Raw genomic sequence first — 26,853 nt, 5'->3', positions numbered from 1 at the left:
AGGAAATGCATTCTCACATGCCATCCCTGACCACAGGCCAGGCTCATGAGAGTCTAACATCCCAGGGCTGTAAGTGAATGGGCTATCCCCAAATCCTGGCTCACTAACCAGACACAATATAAAACAAGATGAGGAACTCTCAAAAGAAATGTACAGTGGTGCCCCGCAAGACGAATGCCTCGCAAGACGAAAAACTTGCAAGACGAAAGAGTTTTTCGTTTTCGAGTTGCTTCGCAAGACGAATTTCCCTATGGGCTTGCTTCGCAAGACGAAAGCGTCTTGCAAGTTTGTTTCCTTTTTCGTAAAACCGTTAATACCCAGGGTGCATTGCTTGAAGAGGTGCAGTTGCGACTTGACTTCGAGGAGCAACACATTGCACGCGGTGTGGTGGCCTTTTTGAGCTTTTTAAAGAGTTTGCTGAATTTTTGAAGCTTTTCCAAAACTTCTTTTGCAGCTGTTTGGTAAGTTAAACTTTTAAAACTTTTTTTGGGGGGGTTGGATTTTGGGTTGGGGTGCTTAGAATTCAAGGACTTTGTGTTGGGGAGAGGTTTGCAAGAATCTGGGAGCTTGTGTGGGTTTTTTTTTCTGCATTTTTATGGTTTTCTGTGACCATTGGGCCATGTTGGGTTTTTTTGGAAAAAAAATCTGGGTTTGAATTTCTGTGTGCTGGGTGGCTGGGGGAACAGTTGGGGAGGGGTTTGCAACAGTTGGGGAGGGGCTGGGGGAACAGTTGGGGAGGGATTTGCAATTTCTGTGTGCTGAGTGGGTGGCTGGGGGAACAGTTGAGGTTTTTGAAGACTTTGGTGATTTTTAAAGCTTTTCCAAAACTTCTTTTGCAGCCATTTGAGGATTTTGAAGACTTTGATTATTTGCAGCCATTTCGTAAGTTAAACTTCTAAAACTTTTTTGGGGGGTTTTGGATTCAAGGACTTGGTTCTGGGTTTGAATTGCTGATTTTTTTTTTCTTTTTCTGAGTTTACGAAGGTAAGAGCTGTGCTGCCATGGGACCCAAGAAGACTGCTGCTGCTGCGGAGGCCGGCGAGAGGAAGAAGGAGATCATCTGGAAGCACAACGGTGGAATGCGTGTGACGGACCTCACCAGGGAGTACGGCAGGAACCCATCGACCATCAGGACCATCCTGAAGATGAGGGAGAAGATCCTTGCGACTGATACAGCCAAAGGAGTCACCAGGATCGTGAAGAACCGCCCAGCTGTTCTGGAGGAGGTCGAGAAGTTGCTGCTCATCTGGATAGAAGAGAAGCAGCGTGCAGGGGACACAGTGACTGAGGCCGTCATTTGTGAGAAGGCCAAGGCCTTGCACGCTGACCTCATCCGGGAACAGCCAGGAACCTCAGGCGAGCCAGAAGTCTTCAAGGCAAGCAGAGGCTGGTTTGACCGGTTCAAGGCAAGATCTGGAATCCACAGCGTGGTCAGGCATGGAGAGGCTGCCAGTTCTGATGTTCCTGCGGCTGAAGAACTGAAGGACATTTGCCAGAAGTGGAAAGATGTGCAGGCTTTTGCACAGCGGCACCACCCTGACAAGTACCTGACACGTGACCTTGCGAACACTTTTGATACGAGGGTCATGTCGCCTTTCAGGGAGCTGCTGAAAAGGCGGATGAAGCAGCAGACCGTGGACAGGTTCTTCAGCAAGAAGCAAAGAGTGGAAGAGGAACCTTCTTCGAGTGGTCCCCCAGAGTCTTAGAAAATGTATGTACAGTACACTTTGTTGATTTTTAAATGTTTTTCTATCATGTTTAGAAACTTAATTTATTGTTCCTTCAATTTTTGAAATGCTCTTTAAAGTATGTGTGACTTTAAAGAGCAGTTAATAAACTATTGTTGTACCAAATTTGGCTTTGTTTGGACTTTTTTTGACCATAGGAACGCATTAATTGAATTTCAATGCATTCCTATGGGAAACCGTGCTTCGCAAGACGAAAAATTTGCTAGACGAAAAAACTCACGGAACGAATTAATTTCGTCTTGCGAGGCACCACTGTACTTCTCCAGTTACACAAATAGTAGCAAACCTAGGCTGTAACCCCTTCCAACCAGGGGTTCCACCTTGACTAAAATGGGGGGGGGGCAGGTAAGCTCCAGCCCACATAATTGATCACATGACAGCACCCACCCACACCATTTTAATGGCAATGCCCATCAACGTGGGGGTGGGATGCTGGCCCCCTCCAATATTTTATTGGGGGGGGGGAAGGGACCTCAGCCCCTAGCAGTTGGCTCCCATTCTTCCTACTGAAGCCCTGACTCACCAGTCCAAAATTCCATTTTGATCCTGTCAATAATGTTCCTGGCAGGCACCAGAGTCGCAATTCCTCGGCTCCGTATTTGCAGGCTCTCTTAGAAAAGTAGGTCACGGGGCAGCTATTCAATGAATCAGGCTTCAAATCCGCAGGCAAGAAACAGCCACACAAGCCTCTGTTGTGTAACTTTCCTAGCATCGTTCTTTATCTGTTTACAAACCATTGCATCCTAAAATAGTCAAACGATTATTTCCCAACAAGGAAGCATTTCTGAAAGCATCCAAAAACACATTATATATTTCGCAGAAAGCTGTGTAGAGCAATATTTCACAGGTAACAATATCATTCATTTCAATTTATTGTATATCACCAAAGGCCTTCACAATGAACAAAGAGGATAAAAAGCAAAACATTCCTCTAAAATCACACATCATTTACAGCATAAAAATTGAAAACTACAAAGCATTAACATAACTGGAATGAAGCTTCTTGGGTGTGCCAGAGCAAATATGGCTACCAGATGTGTATTTATTGGCTAAGAATTCAACTATCACTTCCAGGGAGGATCAATTTGAGAACCAATAGAAAATTTGAAAATTTCTCTGGACACCATATGTAAAGGGCAAATCTACAAGCAGTGCATCTGCAACCTGATGACATCCAAAAATGCCATTCCATGTGTGCTATTCCAACCAACTTATGCTGAGGGCATCTGTTGAAACCTAAGTTCAACAAGGGCTCAACGTAATTGCAGAAAAGCCAGCATCTCAAGGTAGTGAAGCCCTGAATTGTTGTCCTTGATTTGAGGGGATGAAATAGAATAAGAGGCTGTGATAATGGATGCTTGTTCTTGGCTGGCACCATGGTCCAGTTTCTAGTAAGTACAAAGAGTGCCTGACCACTGTATCTCAACAGGAATACTGCTGCTCCACAAAACAGGGACCTCCTCCCTGAAAACTCTGCTCCTAGTTACTCAGGAGCAGGCTACTGATATTATTGGGACCTGCAAAGTCCAATTTTGTTCACAGAAAACAAAACTAGGTCATCAGCATATAACAGAATGGACACATTGCGATCCCCAAGAATCAGAGAGCCTGTTCCATTGTGGCACCTAACTGAACCAGTTCAAAACTCGAACTACTTCTGAGAGTAGTCCCCAGAGTTGCCAGGTAAACTGAAGGTGAATTAAGTTCATTTTGGGGTAGAACTTTGAATGATTTCATCTTCACGTTCATTCCTGCACTTTCGTGTTTCATCTTCTTTCTTTTTTAATGTCAGTTGGACACCTATGAAGAAAATTAGAAAGCAAAATATGAAGACAGCATTCCAAGTCTTATTAAGCAGATACAGAGACACCGCTGTTGCTGAGGCTGCTCAGTCATTTAATCACTATTGCTAAGCAATCGGAGGGAATCTGAGGCATTTCTTTTATCTTCCTTGCTGAAGAGACTGACTCTCTTCCAACAGAAGCAGCTTGCAGTGAAAACAGGTACAAGAAAGGATGTGATGCCTTACACCTTTAACAGCTGTGGGGCTAGCACAAATTACAATTATGGGGAAATTGTCACTCTCTGTCAGACATCTTACACTGCATTACTTGCGTGGCCCTGAATAACACTTGGATCCTGTACTTTGGCGCAACAGCTTATAACATTCTGAACCCGGGGGGTGGGGTGGCTAAGGATGAACCCCAGCTGAACTAGCTAGTTTTGTAAAAAGAAAAACTGGAGTTAGTTCCTTTATGGGCCAGAGAAACTTGAACAACTTCCTTTTTAAAATGAACTTCACAAGCACTATTTATCATCCTGCTGTTCCCCTTGTTTTTGTGGTGAACCACAGTACGAGTTTGAACCCTTCTAAGCCAAGAAAAATGAGGCAGAGCAGCAGAAAGACCAAATCAGTTCCTGACTGTGCCTATATTTAGTCTGCCCAAGATAATCTGGGACAAAGCTAACCAGAAACAGCAAACTTGATTGAGATGGGGAAATTTTCAGGTATTTCTAGCCCTGTTCATTTGGGGCTAGTTTAGATTAATGGGCTAGTGAGATGATGGGATAAGAAGTTCTAAGATGGTAAACCCCACCAGGTCAGTTAATCCAAAAGCGGGTTGGGGATACTCTTGGGGCTCAGAGATGCTAGACCATGGGTAGGCAAACTAAGGCCCGGGGGCCGGATCCAGCCCAATCGCCTTCTAAATCCAGCCCACGGATGGTCCGGGAATTAGTGTGTTTTTATGAGTAGAATGTGTGCTTTTATTTAAAATGCATCTCTGGGTTATTTGTGGGGCATAGGAATTCATTCATATCCCCTCCCCCCAAAAAAAAATATAGTCCAGACCTCCACAAGGTCTGATGGACAGTGGACCGGCCACCTGCTGAAAAAGTTTGCTGACCCGTGCTAGACAATGAGCAAAAAGGCTCATCACAAACTACATGCATTAGTTGCAGACATTACGATTTCACCCTTGCTTTAGGCACAAATTGGTAGACGTGTGTTCAGGAAATACAAGTGGTGCCTACCTACATCAAAATGTTGCAGTATGGACCACTCCTGTATAGGGCAGCCAGCCAGTCCAGGATACTCCATTGCACAGAAGTACCATTTTCTCCCCTGCAGCTCCTGGGACCTCAGCATCTTGCCTAAAGCTTTTCTGTTATTCTGTACACCTCGGGGCTTCCCCAACCCGAAGCAGACCTCCCTCCTGGGACTAGACAGTGTGTGCCACATAAGGAAGAGAATGAGAGAAGGAGTTTGGTATGACTTTGGAGGCATTCCATAAAGGCCTCTGCAGGAAACAGGACCTAAAAAGACACCCGAAAGCAAAACACTTCCCCATGGAAACTTCCCCAGGTCCCATGTAATTGAGCTTGACCTGTCAATCAATAGCTGGACGTTGCCCGTCAGAGTAATAATAATATTAATAATATGTATTCATGCCCCGCCCCTCTGGCTGGGTTTCCCGGCTCCCAACAGAATATTAGAAACCCACTAAGACACCCGCCCTTAAACCCTTCCCTCGAGAGGGGCCTCCAGGCGCCTGCTAAACCTGGGCTAGCTGTTTCTCTCCTGGACGCTCCCCAGGGCGGGCGGGCGCCACCCCCGAGAAGGGGCTGCAGGGCGACCCCTCGGGGAGGCCGGGGCGAGGCAGGGTCAGGCCAGCCAAGGCCTTCCTCGGGCGGCTCCCTCCGAGGGGAGGCCCCTCCTGCCGGGACGCGCGTGCGCAGACGCCCTGCGGCCCCCGCCTCGGCTTCAAGTGCGTCACGCGTGGGATCCTCTGCCCCCCCCCCGCCGAAGCAGGCCGGCGGCCATCTTAGAGGCCCTCCGGCATCACGTGACGCGGGCGGCGCCATCTTAAGCCTCGGCGAGCCTCGCCCTCCTCGCCGCCGCCATGGCGTCACAAAGGGGCGGAGCCACGTGGCGCACGCCGGCGGAGGGAGCCCAGTCGCGAGAGCCGAGGAGGGAGAGGAGGCGGCGGCGGCGGAGGAGGCGGAGGCGAAGGCGAAGGCGCCGGCGGCGGCCATGGGGCAGTGCGGGATCACGTCCTCCAAGACCGTCCTCGTCTTCCTCAACCTCATCTTCTGGGTGAGGCCCCTCCCGCTCCCCGCCCTGTTCCGACACGGATATAAACTGCACGTGTGGACGCTGCACACGCGGGGCAGACCTGCCCAGGCCTGAATGGCGAGGGATCCCCGGGGGACGCGGCTCTTTCTCGCCCGGGCTCCGGTCGCGGGAGACGGAGGCGCCTCATCCCGCCTCGGGGCTCTCCGGTTGGGAAGGCCGCGTCCTGCCTCCGGGGCTGGGAGGGATGCGCTGGGCCTCCGCTTCTCTTCCCGCCCTTTTCGCTCCTTGGAAGAGGGGCTGGGTTAGGGGAACATCCAAGGCCGCCTCGGCAGGCGGGCCTGGTCAGGCGGGGGCCGGAGGAAGAGGCGTGTGTGGACCCTGCTGAGGTCCCGCCCCGTTTGCTTCCCCGCTTCCTCCTTCGCCCTAGCTGGGAAGATGCAACCCGGCGCTGTGCTGGGCGGCTGCCGGAGGGTGTGGGAACGGGGTCTGCCCCCAACGAGGACAATGTACGGGGGTGGCATTTAGGGGTGGCGTTGAGGATTAGGGCGGGCACAAAGCGGGCACAATTTTCAAGACTGGCCCCCTGTTCTGCTTACATAAATGGTTTGTGCCAAATTTTTATTCCCCCTCATTTAAATTTATATCCAGCTGAGCTCAGACTTTTTTGGGGGCGAGGGGCTGTTGTCAATATTAAGGTGATGTGTGCAGGTTAGTAGAACACCAGTTTAGAAAAAAATACCTCTAGAAGATGGAGAGATGGGAAGGAAGACATGAGATCAGCATAACCTAATTTAAGGGAATACAATTGAAGAACGTGATGGCATGTACAGTATAACCTTCACGCACCAGTGGGATGGAGTTCAAATTACTGTAATGTCAGATTCATTATGCCAGCTGTTTGAAAAAAAAGGCTCTGGAATGCGGTAATACTATATTAATAAGCAAAAATAACATTGCTATAAATAGTACTTCTATAGTTCAGTTGTTACCCACTTCTAATCCTTTCAGTGTTATGTGGCATGTTTCTTTGGCAGCTCTCAGGAAGTTTTTCCTGATTTTCTTCTACTTGTTTTGGTATGGCAGTATGAACAGATGCCAATAAAAAAATACAACATTAGGCAGTTTCAAAGTTTTTAGTTTTGTTTACCAAATAAAAGTAAAATAATCATGCTACATTAGATCACACACTAGTCTAGGACATCAGAAAATTTTCCAGTTCAAAGGAAAAAAATATTGTGCTATTTGTACGAATACACACACACACTCTCCTGGCCTTACCTGGAGATGCCAGGGATTGAACCTGGGACGCTCTGCATGAAAATTGGGTGCCCTGCCACTGGGCAATGATCCTTCTTCATCAAATGTCCCAGATAAGATTAGGGTACAGTAGTTTGCAGCAGCAGAAATATAGTTGCAGACGGAAACATTTGTGCTACAGCTGTTTTTAGATCATAGAGGTGATTTTGTATACAAGGGAAAAGTAGAATTAAAGAAATACAAGTAAAAAAGTCAAAATAAACCAAGCTATAATTTAAAGACTAGAAAAGTAAGCAAACCAGTGTTAGAAACTGGAACAGAAAAGCTATTTGCCTCCTGGAACCTGGGTTACAGGAGCAAAAATAGAATGGCTAGTTGCCATCCCCCCCCCCCCCGATGTGGGAGCACTTTCAATGTTTTTGAAACACCTGAACACAATTCATATCAGTGACACATTGTTAATATCACATTTTTAAGAGCAATTCTTAATTGGACGCCGCAAACATAAATGGGGCTCAGCCTCAGCAATAGTGGTCCACCATAAGTATTTGTAAATACTAGGGTGGTGTGTATATATATGTATGTGTCACACACACTTAGCCAATTGTGTTCACAATAGAGTCTCTTCAGCATGTAAAAAGGCTTTCTGGGGAGGGAATGCCAGATGCTCAGCCGCAGAAACCTTGCAGCAGGAAATCTCTGCTTGGTTCCAAGGGGGCTTTCCTGAGTCGCCAAAGGTGCCTGGTTGGTTTCGAACACTGAGGCAAATGCAAGACTTTTTAAAAACAGTGCCTTTTAAAAGATTTCAATCAGACCCTTGTGTGCTTAAAGTGCCGAGCAATGTGCTTCTCTAGAAGGCAGGGTTTTGAAAGATGTATGGGATACAGTGGACACTATTATACGGTGATGAGAAGGGATGGCTCGTCCATTGTTTCCAAGTTAGTGTTGCTCTGAAGGCAATATTGCTGCTGAGCTAGGTGCATTGTTCAGTTCTCTGGGAACTTCAGAAAATCTGTAAGCGAAGGATACAAATAACTTGGCCTGTATCAATTTAGAGCTAGTGGGAAATGTTGCATTTCAAACTACCTGTTGTTGTGTAAAAACATTTGAGTTAAAGCTGTTGTCGATAGGTAATTCTAAGACTCTGGGGAGGCGGAGGCATAGGTGGGCCTCGGAGGCTGCCTTGGAGTAGCAGCTCCGATATTGACAAAAAAGTCACTGTATATTTCAGGAGGGTTTCTGGTATTCAAATCCATTTTTCTCTGCAACTAGGAGAAACTACTGTAGTCTGAAAAATGACAGTGGAAACATGCTAGGTTTTTTTCATCACAGGCTAGGGGAAATTAGGAAATTCATCTGCTATTTTAACTGGAGATGGTGCCTCTTTTATATACAAGAATTGGAGCTTGTCAAATTAATAGGCAGTAGGGTTGGGTTAGTAAAGACAATAGAAAACACTTCCCACAATTCATATGGAATTTATTACCACAGCATGATGGGATGGCTTTAGAAGGCAATTTGGCAAATGAGTGGAGGAAGAGAGCACTTTCTGTACTGGAGGCAAATGGAACCCTCTTGTTTAGAGGCAGGTGTGCAGTTTGCAAGAGGAGGGGTGGGCAAAAGTAAGAAAGGGCAATCGCCTTCATGCCCAGTTTGTGGTTGGCCTCTCTGACAAAGAGATACCCTGCTTTGTATGTTCTTATTAAATTTTCACAGGGGCACATTTAGTACAGAATAGGGACACGTTTACTCCCCTAACCCTTGGTCAACCAGTGCATCCTTAGATGTTTTATATCTATCTCACCATGGTTTAATATGTGTAGCTATTAAGATATTGCTATTTAACAAATTTGATTTAAGAAATGTAAAAACACACCAGAGCATTACAGAACAGACAGTTGGAAGTTCTCTGCAGATTTTAAAAAAATGTTTTCTTGGCGGCTTTTCTACCATACAGCTCTCAAAGGTGTTGCGTTGTACAGAACAATTGCAGCACATTCCTTAATAGCTGTTGCGTGTATACTAGTTTAGCTTGGCTCCTGTCTGGGTTCAGTGTAGTGCTGCATAGGTGCACCAAATAAGATTGATTAGTACCTGAGCCTATGAATTATTACTAAGATTGAAACTTGAGAACTACAGCTAATGTTCTCTCCTCTTCAAAACTGAACAAGTGTAATGTGAACACCACTTGAGAGCAGTGAGCTCCTAAGGCAGAACAAGTGGCTCACAGTTGCTTAGACGTGCATCAGTTTCTGTTGACCTGGAGCATGCTGTTTCTCTTGGGATCTTGCTGGGCACCTTTTCTTTCATGGCAGCCTTGAACTGGATGTAACTTCATCTTGGAAGAAGCTTGCTGTGGGCTGCATTGTTCTTACACAGATCAAGGAAGCTGGTAGTGCTGAAGAGCCAGCTCAGGTTACAAAGTGAACAGAAGAGAATGAGGCCATTGTTGTCCTGCTTACCTTTCTTTCCCATTCTTCCCTCTCTCTCCCCCCCCCCCATTTCCTCTTGCCACTCATTGGGAGTTTTTTCAATACTAAGCCAGAGGTTTTCAACCTTTTTGAGTTCCTGGCCCCCCCCTTTTTAAAAAAATATTTTATTAAGGGTTTTCTTGCTTTACAGTGTAAGCGTAATGCCTCGTGTATTTTTTTTCCATGTAACATTTTTACAAATCTGTTTCATTTGTTGAGACATTAGGGGGAGAAGAAAAAAAAAGAAGAAGAAAAAGAAAGGGGTGGAGGGAGGGGAGATGGATGGGGTGGGGGTCGGGTAGCGGTGTTTCTATTATGCTTAATGTATGTGGAGTTTGGTGTCAGCGTGCTTGTGTTGTTCACTTGTGTTCCTTTGGTGGTGAGAGAGGTTGGGGTTGGCCTAGGCGTGATTATTTGTTTGTGATTGGCTGTGGTGATGTTTGTTTTCGTGTGTGAGTGGGGTGGGTGGGTGTTTTGGATCAGGTTAGCCATATTGGTTTGTATGCTGTTGGTGAATTATTGTCATTGTCCTGTTGGGCTGTGTATGTGATAAAGGGGAGCCATACCGGGGTGAAGGTGTCTTCTTCTGTTTGTCCCCATGTCAGTTTCAGTTTATTGGTTAATTTTTCTAGTAGGGCTGTTTCCCATACTATCTCGTACCATTGGTCCATGCTTACTCCTGACAGGTCTCTCCAGTGTCTGGTTACTGGCTCCCTTGACCAGCTACATTTTTTTTTGCAGCTCCTCTGTGGAGAAAGCAGTTCTTTAAAGGGCAAAATGCATTTGCAAATGATAACTGTTCCATCTGATTCCGGTAATCTTGGGTCAGAGACTATATGACTCTGAATACCAGTTCTTGGGACATAATAGCAGAAGAGGGCTTTTGCCTTTATATCCTTCCTATGGCATCTGGTTGACTTACTAGTAGAAATGGCATGCTGGACAATGTTCCAGCAGGGCATTTCTGTTTTGGGATGCTTTTTACAAAACAACAACTGCTATAGTTTTGAACTGGATTTCTGTCAAGAGATGAGAACGGGGCTTGTCTCTTAGTATTGACAACCTTTATATGGTGAGAAATGTATTCAATGTACATGTGTGGACGTAATTTGAAGCCCAGGCTGCGTCAGTGGTTGCAGTGCCTACAACAGGCATTCCCAAACTGCTTTCCACGAACCATCAGTGGTCAGCAGCTCTATTGACCAGATGCCCCTTAAATCTACGTTACAGACGCAACATTGAAATGTCTAGTCACCTTTTCCCCCTTTAAGATTACAAAGCAAAAAATGCTTTTTGTATATTGTTGACGTTAATATATTTTACAATTCAGTCACACATTTTACCAATTACAGTAATCTTTTTTTAAAAAATACACGTGAACTAATACAGTGGTACCTCGGGTTGCATAGCTTCAGGTTACATACGCTTCAGGTTACAGACTCCGCTAACCCAGAAATAGTACCTCAGGTTAAGAACTTTGCTTCAGGATGAGAACAGAAATTGTTCTCTGGCAGCGCGGCGGCAGCAGGAGGTCCCATTAGCTAAAGTGGTGCTTCAGGTTAAGAACAGTTTCAGGTTAAGAACAGACCTCCAGAAGGAATTAAGCACTTAACCCGAGGTACCACTATACACAGTTCACATCAGTGACACATTTGTAATATCACATTTGTAATAGTAATTTAATAGCAATTGTTAATTGGACACCACAAAAATAAATGGGGTTCAGCCTCAGCAATAGTGGCCATCCATAAGTATTTGTAAATACTGGGGTGTATGAGTGTAGACAAACACACACACAAACACACAATTTCAATCTCTCTCCTCCCCCTCTCTGTGCCAAATACGTTGTTTCATTTACAGCAAGTACTGCAGCCACAGTACTATTATATCAAAATTAATAGTCTATTATATCAAAATTCTTGGAAGAACAGGCCTAACAGCACAATCCTAACCATTTATACACAGAAATAGATCCTACTGCAATCAAAAGGGCTTACTTTCAGGCATATGGAATTGGGATTGCAACCTAATTATTTTTGAATAGCGCCTCTCCAGCAACATGCTTATGAACACTCCTTTCACAAGATACCGTTTTTTGCAGGACTGCCTGTACAGCTGAGTCTTCAAAATCTTGATACATTAAAGGTTGGGCATACCTGAGATGCCACAATTACCATGGCAAAATAACTATGTAAATGTTAATGCATTTTGCAGACCTTCCTTTTGATATCCACAATTTGAGAATTAATATCTTAAAACATTGAAAGATTAATGTTAGCCCCATCCTCCCCCTTCGTGGAGGCTATGTCCACTCAAGTGTTTCCTTGTGTAAATGCAGCTAAAGGGACCCAATTATTAGAGATTCATCACAATAAAACAACAAGATGTCAGACTTGTGCTACAGTGGCATAAATGAAGCAAACATTCGTAGACTGCAGCCACCTTCATTACCTACTTGATTTGTAAGTTTAAAATTAAAAAGCATGACAATATCCTTGTGTTCTCTCTAACACAACTGTGTTTCGGTGATGCTGTGCATGCATTTTTTCTGAAGAGCACAAATGCTGTGCTGGGATAGACCCTGTGTGCTCTGCAAGCTTTGCAGCTGTCTTACAAATGGTTCCGTGATCTCCTGGTGAGCCCTTTCTTTTCCTTCTGCGCAGTCAATCTAGAAGCAGGCCTCTCTTTCAGATACTTAAGGGAATCTCCATGGACACAAGTACTTGTACTGGCAACTGAATCCCTGCATGTTTAATGAAGGTGCAGCTAAACACTCGCTTGGGATTTCCTCATGCAAACGCACTTAACAGTGTTACCCTTGAAGAACCATTAATAACTATGATCAGGTTTGATGGATGGATGAGTGTTTCTGGGCGATGAGTGCAGAGATCAAGTTCTCTCCTGGTAGTTCAGGGACATTGAGGTTTCTGTGAATGGGAGAAAGGAGATACCTTTGCTCAAGCCATAGCCTATCAAAAGGAATGGTGGTACAGTGGTACCTCGGGTTACAAACACTTCGGGTTACAGACTCCGCTAACCCAGAAGTAGTACCTCAGGTTAAGAACTTTGCCCTGGGATGAGAACAGAAATCGTGCGGCAGCGGGAGGTGCCATTAGCTAAAGTGGTACCTCAGGTTAAGAACGGGTTTCAGGTTAAGAGCGGACCTCCGGAACGAATTCAGTTTGGAACCAGAGGTACCATTGTATTTCAGAGACATGAGTCTTCCCTGTTGGATTGGAAATAATATATTGTGGTATTTTAATTGACTTCAGATTGCCGTTTGACTTCTTAGGAGATAACATGAAAGACTCCCCAAATGTGTGTGACGACTTTGTTTCTAACATCTGCTCTACTTGGAACAGGTATTGCTTTTTTTCTTTAAATAAAAGCCCTTTAATTCTGCATGTTTGGATGCCTCATTTGGGAGTTTCCCTGATTTCTGGCCAGTGTGATTACGTGTTTCTTTCAGCTGGTGTGGGACAGAGCAGAACAACGTGGTGTGACACTGATTTTGCCATACTCATTTAAAAAAATAAATTCGTTCGAAATGATTTCTACAAACATTGCACAGTTGCATTAACTTGAGTCAAACGCATACTTGACTGGCATTATGACTGTGGCATTTGTTAAACAACTTCGATAGCCATGTATGGACCCAATCTAAAATAGCTATGGTGGGGCTTTGGCAGGTAGCTCAATGTATGGTTGGAACACCAGTCAATTAGCTGCCTGTTTCATGGTTGGGAGTTATATAGTCCATGAATCCAATAAATACTCTTCCCATAAGGAGCGACCTTTCCTTTCAGTTGTATTATGGGTTGGTTCCCATCTTTAGAATTTCCTCCTCAGAAAGGCTTGTCTGGCGCCCTTCCTTTTCACATGTTAGCACTGGGTTAAAATGACTTTCTTTACCTTGGTTTTTTATCAACAACAAGGTGCTTTGCTGCTGCTGTTTTGTGGTCTTGGTTTTATTGGTACTTGTTTATTTGGTAGTTTTGCTGGATGTTTTTGGTTCAGTTCAGTTGTAAACTAACTTGTGAACCCGTTGGATTAAAAAAGCTAGATATGCATGTCTGAATTAAATAAATAAATGCCTTGGGCGTGTGGCTGCTGTTGCTGCTGTTCTTGCTTGGGGGCATGAGAGCAGCTGCCAAGGAAACTTAAAAGTTATTTGAAGTTTATATTAGGAAATAGAGCACAGCCAAACAGTATTATAAGAGATTGTGTCAACTATTCTAAAACAGATTTGAATGGATTTTACAGTATTTATTTTTTTAAAAGACTGGTGTACGATATTTGATAAGCCTAGTCGCTTTTTGCTTATTTCTGCTCCTGATGTTGGGACAGGAGTAGCTACTTTTGCTAAACTTTCATTGAAGTTCAGTATGATATTGGAATGGTTGTTTGCTTCCATTTTTCAAAAGGCCACACCTGAAATAACCCAAGGGAATCAAAACAGCAGCAAAAAAGGGGAAAAACACCACATTACACTTTAAAATTTTTATTGTGTTGGCAATATTCACAATTCATTTTCAGCTCTGTGATCTTGTTTTATTTTTTTAAAAGAGTTCCTAGACATTGTGTTGTTGCGACTGTAAGCTAGGCTTCTTCTTAAATCACTTGCTAGACTTTGGAGAACCACAGGCAGTTATAGGCTCTTTATGCATTGCTTAATAACCTGTGGCATATGCTGCCATAGAATGTGCCACAGAATAGGCTGGTTTATGTAGGGGGGTTTTAGGAGCACATTAAAGAAGCATGGATACATCAGTAACTATTAACTATGATGGCCAAATGGAACCTCTGAATATTAGACAGGAGGGGAGAGCTGGTTCCTTCATTTTCTGAGTGTCCCAGAAGTGCTGGTTGCTATGAAAAACGAAGGGGGAGCCGATGCTCCCTTTGGGTCAGATTCATCGGACTCTCTTTGTTCTTAAGATTGCCTTTTGCCACTCTGCTCTTGGTGTTCCAGGCTGGGGTGGATTATCTTGATCCATTCCAGTTGGGCTTCAAACTAGTCTTTGGGTGATATTCCATGTGTTTGTCCTGGAGTAGACTTGACAAAATCAGTGGAACTGTTCTGAGGGTGACCAATATTGGATATCACCTTATATTTTGACTCTATATCAGAGGGCGACATGATTGCCCTTTCTCCAAGGATCCCAGGATAGCTCTATGGTTCTCGCTCTCTCTTTCCTAGTCTCCACTCCCATGCCTTCTTTTGTCACAATCCTGTGAGTAAACTGTGGTTATGAGTGGCCCCAATCCCCCATGAGCTTCATGTCTACCTGGAAATGTCAACTGGGATCTTCCTAGTCGTAGCTCAACACAAACAGCTGCACCACACATAGGAAGCTGCCTTACGTTAAGTCAGACTGTTGGTGGGACAGGCAGTGTCTTGCCCTGTGTGTGCCGTGCAGTGTTCAGTGGGTTTTCCGAAGTCTTCAAAATGCTTGATCTTCTCTTGTGCAAACTCAACCCTCTGATTGGCATCATGGGGCCTGGCAGTGTTAGAAACTCAGATATGTTGTTGTCATTTAGTCGTGTCTGACTCTTCGTGACCCCATGGACCAGAGCACACCAGGCACTTCTGTCCTCCACTGCCTCCCGCAGTTTGATCAAACTCATGCTGGTAGCTTCAAGAACACCATCCAACCATCTCATTCTCTGTCGTCCCCTTCTCCTTGTGCCCTCCATCTTTCCCAACATCAGGGTCTTTTCCAGGGAGTCTTCTCTTCTCATGAGGTGGCCAAAGTTTTAGAGCCTCAGCTTCAGGATCTGTCCTTCCAGTGAGCACTCAGGGCTGATTTCCTTCAGAATGGAGAGGTTTGTTCATCTTGCTCTCTCAAGATGGGACTCTCCAGAGTCTCCTCCAGCACCATAATTCAAAAGCACCAATTCTTCGGCGATCAGCCTTCTTGATGGTCCAGCTCTCACTTCCATACATCACTACTGGGAAAACCATGGCTTTAACTATACGGACCTTTGTCGGCAAGGTGATGTCTCTGCTTTTTAAGGTGTTGTCTAGGTTTGTCATCACTTTTCTCCCAAGAAGCTGGCGTCTTTTAATTAATGGATAATGAATTGTAATCTGGTACATGGTCCAATATGGCCTACGTAGATGCTGCTGTGCCATAATCTTCTCTACCTATTTTAAGATTTGGATTGTTGCCAAGATCGCAAAAGTGTTTGCGCTGGTATATTTTAGGCTGCCAGTCACTTTCCAGGCTCAGTTTGAGATGCAGGCTGCTGCCTGCAAACCCCTACATGGTCTTGGCCCAGCGTACCTTGGCATGCCGTTCCCTGTGCAGAGTCTCCTGCCCATTAGCATCTATGGGTGGCTCTCCAGACAGTTGGTGGTAGCAGATAAATTAATTCAGCTCCCTTCCAAGAGCCTGCTATTTAACAACAACAACAACAACAACAACAACATATACCCGAACAACAACAACAACAACAACAACAACAACATATACCCGGCCAGAGCTGGGCTCAGGGCAGCTAACACCAGTAAAATTGCAATAAAAACATAATGGGGGGGTTACAACAACAAAACAATTTAAAATACAGGTTTATATGCAATTTAAAATGCAGCCTCATTTTAAAAGTAGCCCATGGATCAAAACCGTAAGGGGAGGGAAAACAAAAGGGTCAGACTGAGTCCAAACCAAAGGCCAGACGGAACAGCTCTGTCTTGCAGGCCCTGCGGAAAGATATCAAGTCCCGCAGGGCCCTAGTCTCTTGTGACAGAGCGTCCCACCAAGTCAGGGCGAGTACTGAAAAGGCCCTGGCCCCAGTTGAGACCAATCTAACCACCTTGCGACTTGGGACCTCCAAAGTGTTGTCATTTGTGGACCTTAAGGTCCTCCGCGGCGCATACCAGGAGAGGCGGTCCCGTAGGTACGAGGGTCCTAGGCTGCTTAGGCCTTTATAGGTCAAAACCAGCACCTTAAACCTGACCCTGTACTCCACCAAGAGCCAGTGCAGCTGGTAAAGCACTGGATGAATGTGGTCCTGCGGCAAGGACCCCGTAAGGAGCCTCACTGCGGCATTCTGCACCTGCTGGAGTTTCTGGGTCAGCTTCAAGGGCAGCCCCATGTAGAGCGAGTTACAATAATCAAGCCTGGAGGTGACAGTCACATGGATCACTGTGGCCAGATCAGGGCGAGAAAGGTAAGAGACCAACTGCTTAATACAGCGGAGATGGAAAAATGCCACCTTTTCTGTGGCTGCAACCTGCGCCTCCATGGAAAGGGAGGCGTCAAAGGTTACACCCAAGCTCTTGACAGAAGGCACTGGCATTAATTGAGCCCCTGCAAGAGGTGGGAGTTGGCCCCCCAACCCCATGTTGTCCTGACCCAGCCAGAAGACTTCTGTCTTCGAAGGATTTAACTTCAACCAGCTCCCACACAGCCATCCAGCCACAGCTTTCCAAGCATCTTGTCAGTGTGTCCGGGGCCAAGTCAGGGCAGCCGTCCATTAACAGATAAAGCTGGGTGTCATCATATTGATGACAACCCAGCCCAAAGCTCCGGACAATCTGGGCAAGGGGACACATAAAGATGTTGAAAAGCATCAGAGAAAGGGTTGCGCCCTGTAGGACTCCACACACCAAGGAGTACCGCGGCGACAACTCCCTCCCTAGGTCCACCCTATGTCCCCAAACTAAGATAAAGGAGCGCAGCCATTGTCGGACTGTGCCCTGAATCCCCACATCGGCAAAGCTGTGGTCTAAAAGTTTGTGATCGACCATGCCAAAGGCTGCTGACAAATCTAAAAGAATCAGCAGTCCCAACCTGCCTCGATCTAGCTGTCTACGAAGATCATCTGTTAGGGCAACCAGCCCCGTCTCAGTCCCGTAACCATGGCGAAAGCTGGACTGAAATGGGTGCAGAGCCGATGTTTCATCCAGAAACCTACCAAGCTGTTCAGCAACCAGTCTCTCAATTACCTTACCCGGGTATGGAAGATTCGAAACTGGGTGGTAATTGGATAGATCTAAAGGATCTAGAGATGTTTTCTTTAAGAACGGACGCACCACTGCTTCCTTCAACTCCCCTGGGAAAGTCCCCGTGCCAAGGGACTGATTGATGATCTCACCCAGGGGAGCCTGCACCTCATCTGGACACGCTCTAATCAGCCAGGACGGGCACAGGTCAAGGGGCAAGTGGTGGGCCTTCCAGTTCGGAGCAATCTGTCTACATCGGCAGGGCGTATCCAATCAAAGTGGTCCAGTACTGGACCTGAGGACAGTTGAGGAGCCTCCAGTTCTATTGTTGTATCCAAATTGGCAGGGAGGTCATGGCGGAGCAGCAAGACTTTCTCTGCAAAAAAGCTTGCAAATGCCTCACAGCTATGGCTCAAATTTGTATTTAAATTTGGCTGTTCCTCTAGGGTTGTTAAAGACCTAACTATTCTAAATAGTTGAGCGGGGCGAGAGCTAGCGGATGCAATGGAAGCTGAGAAGTAAAATTTCTTTGCAGCTTTCACTGACATCTATAAGATGTTCTTGAGGCTCTATCGCGAGTACACCGCCAAACTCGCTCCAGCCATCTGAGGTCCCGCTTCATTTTCTGGAGCTCCTCGGTAAACCAGGGGGCCCAGTTTGAGCGGGGTCGCAGAGAGCGCTTAGGTGTGATCGCATTGATGGCTGCCGAGAGCCGGTTATTCCAGTTCTCGACAAGCTCATTTAGTGAGCCGTCAGGGGGAGCAGGGTCCCGCAAAGCCTGATGAAATCCATCAGCCTTCACGGGCGAGCCCAAATAGGCTTGCCACCCAAGCGGGGTGGGGGCAGGAAGTCAATCCTGGCTTTCAGAGTGTAGTGATCAGACCATGGCACTTCCACAAGTGAGGACATGATCACATCTATACCTGCACCAAAAATCAAATCCAGTGTGTGGCCTGCTTTGTGTGTGGCACCCGAAACAAACTGGGAGAGCCCTAATGTCACCATGGAAGACACCAGGTCCAGAGCCCGTGAGGAGGGGGTGGCATCAACATGGACGTTGAAGTCCCCCAAAACCAATAGGTTAGGGAACTCCAAGGCCCAGCCTGCCACCACATCCAACAGGCCTGACAGGGTGGCTGCTGGTGCACTAGGTGGCCGGTACACCAGCCAGACAGCCAAGCTCTCCTTAGTGCCCCACACTAGGCCAACACAAAGTTCTTTCATCTGGGAGAGTAAAGGGGGGGGGCTTTTAGTTTAGGCAAGCGTATAATAAGATCCTTATACCAGGCCAGCTGTTATTTGTTCCACATGGCTTCACCTTTCCAGGGTCTCAGGCAGAGGTCCTTCCCATCACCCATGACCTGAGATTTCTAAGTGGGAAATGGAGGTGATTGAACATGGAAATCTTTGCATACAAAGTCTGTGCTGTCCAAGTGAGAAATGTTCCTTTCTATTTGTGAATTTGGTTCTCAGTCTCCTGTTTTTAAGCGGTCTGTGGATGTGTGATTACGATGGTAAAAATGTTTTGTGTGAAATTGTACAAATCTGCCTGTGGCAAATCAGAAGCATACTGTCTGAGATAGAATCACCAAATCGTAGAGTTGGAAGCAGTGTTCAAAACTCCCTTGTTCTAGTCGTGTTTTGTGACATGGAATTTCATTGGCGCGGGCAGTTTCTGAGCTCTGGGTGCAGTACTGCGCCTATGATTTCAAATTAAAACTGCAGAGTGGAAGGAAAGGAGGACATTTTTCTGCCTCCCCACTTCCAGCTACTCTCTGAAGACTAGAGAAGAGACCCTCTTAAGAATATATGGGGGGGGCAGGGGAAGGACATGTGAAAAATGAACATAATATTTTAGCTGCAGTTCATTTGTTTTCAGCTTTGTATTCTTGTTATTTAAAAAATGTACCTAGACATTCTGTTGTGCCCATAACCTCGGGTTAAGGTGCCGCTTAGCTCCTAGCTTTCATATCTCAGTTTCTGTCACTTATTGGAAGGGACCACAAGGGTCATCTAGTCAATGCCTTTTGAAATTAAGTACCATTCGGTACAACTGAGGTGTAATAGTAGCACATGCTGAGCAGCGTTAATTCAGATTCACATTATGCAAGGATAGTATCTTGCAATAAGATTATAGTGCTTGTGCCACATAAAAACAATAGCAAAATAAGATTTCAGGCTTGTGGTTTCATTTGGTTCTTTATCAGTCAACACAATGGTCTCCCTATCTGTTTTAATAAATTAGACTGAGATTTAAATGAACCTTTTGCCTGCCTAGTTTACATTTTGGGGAGACTTGGGCAGCTGGATGTTAAGCTTCCTTCTGATGGCAGGATGCAAGTGTTGGGAGGTTCCTATAGCCCTTGTACTTCTTTTCTGGAGCAACACTGCAGTAATCTGTAGTAGCAATGCAGAGAACTAGACACTTGGAAGCAAACAGCATCAGCAACAGCTGAGTTTTCAGGGGCCTGGAGAAGCCAGCATTAGGGAACTACAGGGTAGCTTGCAGGAAAGCCAAGATGGTGGAGGGAACTAAGTTCATGGGACAGATGTAAAGACAGATGTGTGTCCCTTGCAAATGGGCACCAGTGGGGAACATCCATTCTCCATATTTGGGGCCAGCCTGTCTCCATCTTGCACTTTTGCTTAGAACTTTAGCCCTAGATTACGGTTGCCACCACAGAATGTCTAGGCACCCTTTTTGCAGTGGAATTATTATTATTATTATTATTATTATTCCACTTTATATTTTAAAGAACATATCTCAAAGCGGTTTGCAACACATTAAAATATAAAATAAAACAATCCAGAATAAAATAAATTCAAACTACAAGGGAAATATTTCAGATCCTCCTGTTTTCTGTAGCCTGGCATCCAGAGATCTCCACATGGTTGCAGTTGGCCCTGTGCCAGTCACAAAACACGCCTGGCACCAGGGTGATTTCTAACACTGCCCACAGTGGATCTTTGCATTGGTAGTTAATGGTGATATGGTGGTTTATAATCCAGGACAGGCCCGTCTCCACAATTCCCGCTTTCAGGCAGTGTTTGAAATTAACCAGGGTGCCTGGGAACCGTTCTAATGAGACTCAGCCAAGATTTCTGGCCGCTTGATTTGCGCCTGACTTCTCCAACCAGTCTGTGAGAAGCGGAGAAACTTCATTCTTTTCTGGCTGCAGTGCTGCCTGAACCCCACCCTGCTTCCTTCAGAAGGACTGCTTGGGCGTCATGAAGGGGGCCGGGGTGAAACTTCAAGCTGAGGAGCCGCGTGGCTGGCCGGATGGGGTGGCTGCCTGGTGGAAGCAGAGAGGAGCTGCAGTGCTTTATTATTATTATTATTATTATTATTATTATTATTATTATTATTATTAACTTAGCCCAGGCAAGAGGAGATGGTAGGGAAGAGCAGCTCGCAGCTCCGGCCCTGAGGGGGCTTCCACGTGGGGCTGTCCCTTTGGCTCCGTATCCCCTCACTCACATCCACTGAAACGGAGGCCAGTCCTGCTCCCTCTTGTGAAACTCCTTCCTTGAACCTGCCAGAGGAGGAATGGGCTGGTCTGCTGCAGCAGCAGATTCTGTAGGGACACCCTGAAAGGAGGGGGGGGAGGGAGAGGAGGAGGAGGAGAAATCGGGCCCCTGAGCAGCAATTGTGTGTGTGTCTGCTTGCTTGGTGTGTGTGTTTTTGTGTGTAAGGAAGAGAAAAAGAGCAGCGTGTGTGTCTCTCTCTCTCTCTCTCTCTATAGTAGCCCTGCCTGCCTGCCTTCCTGCCTGTATGGTTTTGCATTTCTCTCTCATCTTAAGGGAGGCTCTGAAACAGGTGGGCGTCTGCCTCATACTTCCACCCTTTCTTTCCCTGAGGCAGAGGGAATGAATCACACACCCAAAAGTCTAAAGTCCCAATCAGTTGAAAATGAAAAGGCAGCCAATAAAAGCACTCCAAAAATCTTCACAAAACCAGGCACAGATGCTGATGGACCAGGGAGCCCAAGACAAAAAAGAAGGGAGGGGGAGAGGAGTACAGTGGTACCTCAGGTTAAGTACTTAATTCATTCTGGAGGTCTGTTCTTAACCTGAAACTGTTCTTAACCTGAAGCACCACTTTAGCTAATGGGGCTTCCTGCTGCTACTGCGCCGCCGCTGCTGCACGATTTCTGTTCTCATCCTGAAACAAAGTTCTTAATCCGAAGTAATATTTCTGGGTTAGCGGAGTCTGTAACCTGAAGCGTATGTAACCCGAGGTACACTGTATAATTTTATGGAATTCAAACTGTAATACAATAAATACAATTTATAAGAAACAAAAGAAGCAATTTGGGTACCATTTGGAAAAAGAAAAGGGTTGTTTCCAATCCTGATCTGGAGGCTGCCTTCTACTTGAAAGTAAATCCCTACAGTTCAGTGGGGTTTCCTCCCAAGTAAAGTGTGCATGGATGGGGACCTCAATGGCTAAAGCTGTGTGTGTAAGAGAGAGAGAGATATTATTAAAGCTAGGGTAAAAGGGCACATATTAGATATCTAAATATTTATCTACACACACACACATATGTTGGTATTTGTAAATATTAATTATTCAAATGACTTACGGTTTTGGCCATTTTTACAGGGTCTGAGCCCCATTTACGTTTGTGGTGTCCAATTAAGAATTGCTTTTAAACATGTGATATTAAAAGTGTGTCACTGATGTGAATTGTGAATTAGTTCATGCATTTCAAAAAAACAAATATAAAGTGTTGCTGAACTGTGAAGAAAAGGCAATTAGCCACATGTTTTTTGTGTGGCCGTAGCCTAGGTTCCAGGAGCCGTGTGGCAAATAGCTGTTCTCTCCCAGTTTCTAACATTCCTTTCAGGTAGACAATCCTAGTTGTCCTCAAGAACATAGATTTGGAGACATCCGGCAAAGTTGCTTACACTGAAGCCAGACGTTGCAGGTGACAGCTCTAGTGCTGTAAATTGAAAGCAGCAGATATAATGGAGTTTTTCTAGCACATGTCCTGAAGAATGTTAACTGCTTGATGAATATCCCATGTAGGATCAGACTTGGGACCTATGGTGTGATCCTGTGCAATTGATTTGTGGAACTTAACCCACTCTACCTGAGGCTATGTGAGAGCACCTCTTTATGTGTATGGAGGTTAGAAAAACATTCACCAGCATTAATGCTGCTGGTGTTGGTGTGGGATGTAATCCACTGGGAGCAGTCAAATACAACATTCCTTGTTTTGCTAGAGTGGACATGCAAGGGAATGTTTGGTCCAGCCAGACGAAACTTCCTGTTCCTCCTGGGCTGGAGCATCCTTCCTTTCATGCAACTAGTAGGTGGGTGTGACCTTTCCAGACCCAAGAAAAGGCCAAGTCATGCAGCCACCTCTCTTTTCCATCTTCCTTTCGTCCTGTGAACTGCCAGACTGCTAACTGCAGTCACTAGGTCAACCCTTATGGGATAAACCTGTTAGTATAAGTTTGTAACTTTTAAGCCTAAAGCCTGCCTTCAGGGATCACACTGTGCTTTGCCTGATCGTGAGTAAACTTTCTTTTTGTTAATTATGAATAAGACACTGGTGTCTTTATTCTTTTAGGAGGGATTCAAGGGGTTTTACCAGGAAAATATTAGAACACATTTCAATCTGGACAGGCCAGATCAAATTGCGTATTGTCAAGAAACTCAAACAAGTTTGCAACAAGTTTGCTGCTGTGTAAAGGAACTTGCTAGCGCAAGTTAGCAAGGATGTTAATAAACAATATATCCTCTCCTGCCACCCTGAACGTTCCAACAGTTGGAAGTGGAAATAATTTTAGCACAATCAGCAGCTTGAGTTGGCAATGACCTTCAGTGCAGTTGCAATGAATAATATATAACGTAGCATTTCTGGTTTCTGGGATTGAGGAATATCAGTTCCTCGAGAGGGGAAGGAGTTGGTGCATTTCCCATCTGCTAGAAAGTAGGTCGTTAATTGTCAGGGATGTAATGCTTAGCACCTCAATCCTTAGTAGAAGCTTTGTGTGTGAGGCAATTAATAGCATCTCATGCTGAAGTTTGCTGCGGTTCATGTTTAACCAGTAGCTTGTACTAAGTGGTTATGATTGCAACCATAGATTTACCTAATGCTGCATTTAGTTTGGTATTACTGAGCTACAGCATAACCTGTAAAGAAATCACCCCATAAAATATTTGTATATTTGTTGAGCAGAAGCCTGAAAACCTGTGTGTGTTTGCACAAATACACACAACCCAAGTGTGAGGCTAAAAGGAATTATGATCTTAGCTCCCTTTGTTTTCCAGGCAGCAGCTGGCATCTTGTGCTACGTGGGAGCCTATGTCTTCATCACATACGATGACTACGATCACTTCTTTGAAGATGTTTATACACTCATCCCTGCAGTGGTTATCATAGCAGTGGGGACACTTCTCTTTATCATTGGTTTGATTGGCTGTTGTGCCACGATCCGGGAAAGCCGCTGTGGACTCGCTACAGTAAGTCTGATGTTTGGAAAGGGTTTTCTGTTTGACACACTGGCAAGCGTTTCCTCAGAACTGCCAGTGTGTTTTGGAGCCTAATAGTTGCTGTAAATGCTACCTGTCTTTATCATAAAATAATTGCTTCTTGAAATGCACCATTTGGAATGCTGAGTCCGCTTCCTAAGCTCAGTGTACCTTGTCTAAAGAAGCGGTGTGCTGAACTTGACCATTTTGATGTTTTTGAAATGGTGTTTGCTTCCTCAAATTACCGGTAGAGTTGAGACTCTTTAACACAATGGGTATTGAGTGCATTCACCATTACCGAAGGACTTTATTAGATTATCTGGGTGTAAGCTATAAATAGCATAGTTACATCTTCACAAAACTAAGTTGCCAACATAACATGTTTTTTCTTGCAGTTTGTGGTCATCCTTCTGTTGGTTTTTATCACTGAAGTTGTGGTGGTTGTTCTGGGCTATATCTACAGAGCAAAGGTAGTTGTCTCTTCTTAAGTGCTAAGTATTGTGGTTAACTGTGCTTAGGATTCTGTAGCATTGTATTTCTGATAAGTAAAATTGCTGGAGGCTATTGGAATGGAATTATAGATGTAAAAATAAAGTGGGCACATGCTAAGAAAAGTATTTTAAAATTTCAAAGAGATAAAAAGCTAGAGAAAAATAAGGTAGTAAGCAACAGAATCCTTCAATCTTGGCGTTATCAGTACCACGCTCTAACCTGCTGAGCTATCCAGGAAGTTACTACTGTATGCCCAGCTGCTGTTCTTATGGCATTCTATTCTGCCTTTGTAGAAATTTCTAAAAACAAAAACCCCAGGGTTAACACTGAACTAGACCCACAGAAATTTCACTAATTTCAAAGAGCTGGATGAATTTTTAACAAATGTACAGTATTAAAATGTGTTTTTTAACATCGTACATCATTTGTTTCTTGTTGCGGGGCCTCAAACTCTTACTGGTCTCTCCAGTTTTTTATGGTCAGATGCTTACTGTTTAATATGTTTGTGTACTGTTGTTTTGTGAGCTTTCAGTTGTGTTTTTGTTTACTGGTATTCTTTGTTATTCTACACCACTTAGGTATTTTTTCAATATTAAGTGTTTATAAATGTTTTTAAGTAAATCATAAAATCATGGAATTGTTCAGTTGAAAGGGACCACCTCAGTTAATAAGTAGGTTTCAGTTTTAAAAATTTCCCAAAGCTTTTCCCTTGATTGAGGGAGGGTAGAAGCGAAGGAGACCAGAAAATGCACGAGGGTTGCAGACATACCAGCTTCCGCACTAGAAGGCTGCTGTTTGCCTTCACCCCATCCATTAGTCTTCAACCCATCGTTGCCCCATTTGGGGGCCCCACTTAGATCAGGCTTTGACCAAGTAGTGAGAACCAGCCAGCCAATCAGCTTGAAGCCTTTGCCCTCCAGCTGTTTTGAATTCCATTCAGCCCCCTGCCAGCATGGCTCAATGGAGCAGGATGGTCAGAGTTGTAGTTCAAAGCATCTGATCAGACCCAGGTTGGGCAAGGCTGGTAGAGGCCACCATTTCCAAATGATGAGTCAGAGCAATACAAGCAAATGCAGTTGCTTCCAGCTTGGGTGTTGCATTCAAGGTACAGCAGTCTTGCTCTTCCTATGGCAATAGCCGTCTTGTGAGTGAGAAAAGCCCAAAGTCGCCACCTGCCTTGCTTCAGAAGGTGAGGGCCCCCTAAGCGATGCATCAGGGAACTAGAACTGTACACACTGATCCATAGACTCATAGAGGGAATGGGGGCTCAGCAGGCCTCTAAATGGGATAACTTTAGAAAAGAACTTGCACTTGTTTGTTTTAATAGGTGGAGGCTGAAGTCGATCACAGTATTAAGAAGGTGTATGACACGTATAATGGAACTAACCCGGATGCTGCGAGCCGTGCCATTGATTATGTGCAGAGGCAGGTGAGAGCCAATGTAAACACTGTCAAGGCCAGCACTGCACTGCTTCCTGAAAAGGGAAGAAGTCCACATTTACAGCTCCTGGCTTGTTGCTTTCTATAAGATAGCATTCCTCTTTTCCCTTGCCAACAATGCTAGGGAGGATGCTGTCAGAAGGGGTCTTCTGTTTTAGTTCTTGCAGGCATTTTGCTTTCTGTGCAGAAGGAAATTTTGAGTGTGGAGCAGCATTTCATAGAATCATAGAGTTGGAAGAGACCACAAGGGCCATCGAGTCCAACCCCCTGCCAAGCAGGAAACACCATCAGAGCACTCCTGACATATGGTTGTCAAGCCTCTGCTTAAAGACCTCCAAAGCAGGAGACTCCACCACACTCCTTGGCAGCAAATTCCACTGTCAAACAGCTCTTACTGTCAGGAAGTTCTTCCTAATGTTTAGGTGGAATCTTCTTTCTTGTAGTTTGGATCCATTGCTCCGTGTCCGCTTCTCTGGAGCAGCAGAAAACAACCTTTCTCCCTCCTCTATGTGACATCCTTTTATATATTTGAACATGGCTATCATATCACCCCTTAACCTCCTCTTCTCCAGGCTAAACATGCCCAGCTCCCTTAGCCGTTCCTCATAAGGCATCGTTTCCAGGCCTTTGACCATTTTGGTTGCCCTCCTCTGGACACGTTCCAGTTTGTCAGTGTCCTTCTTGAATTGTGGTGCCCAGAACTGGACACAGTACTCCAGGTGTGGTCTGACCAGAGCAGAATACAGTGGCACTATTACTTCCCTTGATCTAGATGCTATACTCCTATTGATGCAGCCCAGAATTGCATTGGCTTTTTTAGCTGCCGCGTCACACTGTTGGCTCATGTCAAGTTTGTGGTCAACCAAGACTCCTAGATCCTTTTCACATGTACTGCTCTCAAGCCAGGTGTCACCCATCTTGTATTTGTGCCTCTCATTTTT

General features: G+C 45.2%; 1 protein-coding gene and 1 long non-coding RNA gene across 4 annotated transcripts in view; one reads left to right on the top strand and one right to left on the bottom strand.

Annotated features, from left to right (window-relative positions):
• Positions 1–2,587: 2,587 nt before the first annotated feature.
• LOC309541012 lies at positions 2,588–5,146 on the bottom strand. Of its 2 annotated transcripts, none has more exons than XR_014223610.1 (2): positions 4,782–5,146; positions 2,588–3,548 (listed from the first exon to the last, which is right to left on the bottom strand). It is a non-coding gene; the product is annotated as an uncharacterized lncRNA (long non-coding RNA). The 2 variants fall into 2 exon arrangements; XR_014223611.1 differs by having other exon boundaries at positions 4,786–5,146.
• A 557-nt stretch (positions 5,147–5,703) lies between these two features.
• The window catches only part of TSPAN3 (tetraspanin 3), a 29,642-nt gene continuing 8,492 nt past the window's right edge, over positions 5,704–26,853 (top strand). For both annotated transcript variants that reach the window (XM_082238418.1, XM_082238419.1), the window contains exons 1-4: positions 5,704–5,844; positions 23,780–23,971; positions 24,376–24,450; positions 25,800–25,901. In XM_082238418.1, coding sequence (XP_082094544.1) covers positions 5,782–5,844; positions 23,780–23,971; positions 24,376–24,450; positions 25,800–25,901 — 432 coding nt within the window. In that variant the 5' untranslated portion in view covers positions 5,704–5,781. The remainder of the gene's footprint in view (positions 5,845–23,779; positions 23,972–24,375; positions 24,451–25,799; positions 25,902–26,853) is intronic.

This window comes from Podarcis vaucheri (genome assembly GCF_965113315.1).
Source record: "Podarcis vaucheri genome assembly, chromosome: 9".
Taxonomy (NCBI): Eukaryota; Metazoa; Chordata; class Lepidosauria; order Squamata; family Lacertidae; genus Podarcis; species Podarcis vaucheri.
The sequence above is the reverse complement of the archived record's forward strand: the minus strand, read 5'-3'. Positions and strand labels throughout refer to the sequence as shown.